We start from the raw sequence: 1,001 nt of genomic DNA on the forward strand, positions 1-1,001 counted from the left end.
GGGGTTGATTGTGACGTAGCATTCAGTAGCTTACCAAGCAAATGTCTAAAAAGGAAGCGTGTATACTTTCTGATTCTAACTAGCCTTCCTATCATTTCTGTTTTCTCTCGCGATACAGGCCTTAATGAATATGGATCGACGTTTTCCTAAAAAATATATCAACATACAAGTAAAATGATAACTTAACATCCATTGGTCCCTCCGCCCTTTTAATCATAAAGGGTCTTTTTTTAATCTTTAAAGAATATATAGAGTTATTACCGATTAACATTTATTTTACAAAGTGTATCCCTACGCCCATGCAATGCAAAAATGGCTGAAAGTACTGTTACAGACTGATAATTTTTCCCAGACTAGGGCGCACGTGTGTCAAGAGCTTCTACAGATAGTGTAACTGTAAATTCTACCAGAAATACTCGTATAAAACTACATCTGGAGTATAATGTTTATTCATTTGCTAGCGAGTTGCTGTTTAAACACTACAGAGCGTTTCACTGTGAGATACTTATGTCATTTCCTGTCAACAGGTGCGAGAGTCAGAATCCGTCAGCAGGTGAGGAGGCGAAACTGATGTCAGGAGAGACGTCGAGCCCGAAGTCCCGCGTGCCCCCGTGCCCCAAGACGCGGGTGGGGCGCCTTCCCCGGCCCCCGAGCCTCTTCCACGTCCTCAGACGCTCCCTCCGTAGCCACCAAGCCCTCGGGAGCGGCCAGGCTATCGTCCGCACTCTCCCCCACGACGCGTCCCAGGGGCCTCACCGGAGGACCGAGGTCGTCTTTGCTACCGACGACAGCGAGTCCTGCGGCTCCGACAAACCCTTCCTGTCCGATGTACAAGTGACCAGTTTCTGAGTGTGCTTTGGCGTGCTGACTCGTGTAATGAACGGTGTGGTGTCTGTGGAGACTGTGACGGCGAGAGAGAATGGTGAGGACTGACCGATACAGAAGGATACATACATTAATGGTAAAGGAATCAGACAAACAAGCACACGCATTCAAACAAT

The 1,001-nt window shown here is 47.4% G+C and overlaps 1 protein-coding gene across 1 annotated transcript in view; it reads left to right on the forward strand.

Moving 5' to 3' along the window:
- Positions 1 to 995, forward strand: part of LOC119592019 (multiple PDZ domain protein-like) — a gene marked incomplete at its 5' end in the record, with an annotated part of 15,228 nt that extends 14,233 nt beyond the window's left edge. Inside the window, 1 exon segment of the mRNA XM_037940801.1 lies at positions 528 to 995. Coding sequence (XP_037796729.1) covers positions 528 to 849 — 322 coding nt within the window.
- Between the last annotated feature and the right edge of the window lie 6 nt (positions 996 to 1,001).

This window comes from Penaeus monodon, chromosome 29 (genome assembly GCF_015228065.2).
Source record: "Penaeus monodon isolate SGIC_2016 chromosome 29, NSTDA_Pmon_1, whole genome shotgun sequence".
In the NCBI taxonomy this organism is placed as follows: domain Eukaryota; kingdom Metazoa; phylum Arthropoda; class Malacostraca; order Decapoda; family Penaeidae; genus Penaeus; species Penaeus monodon.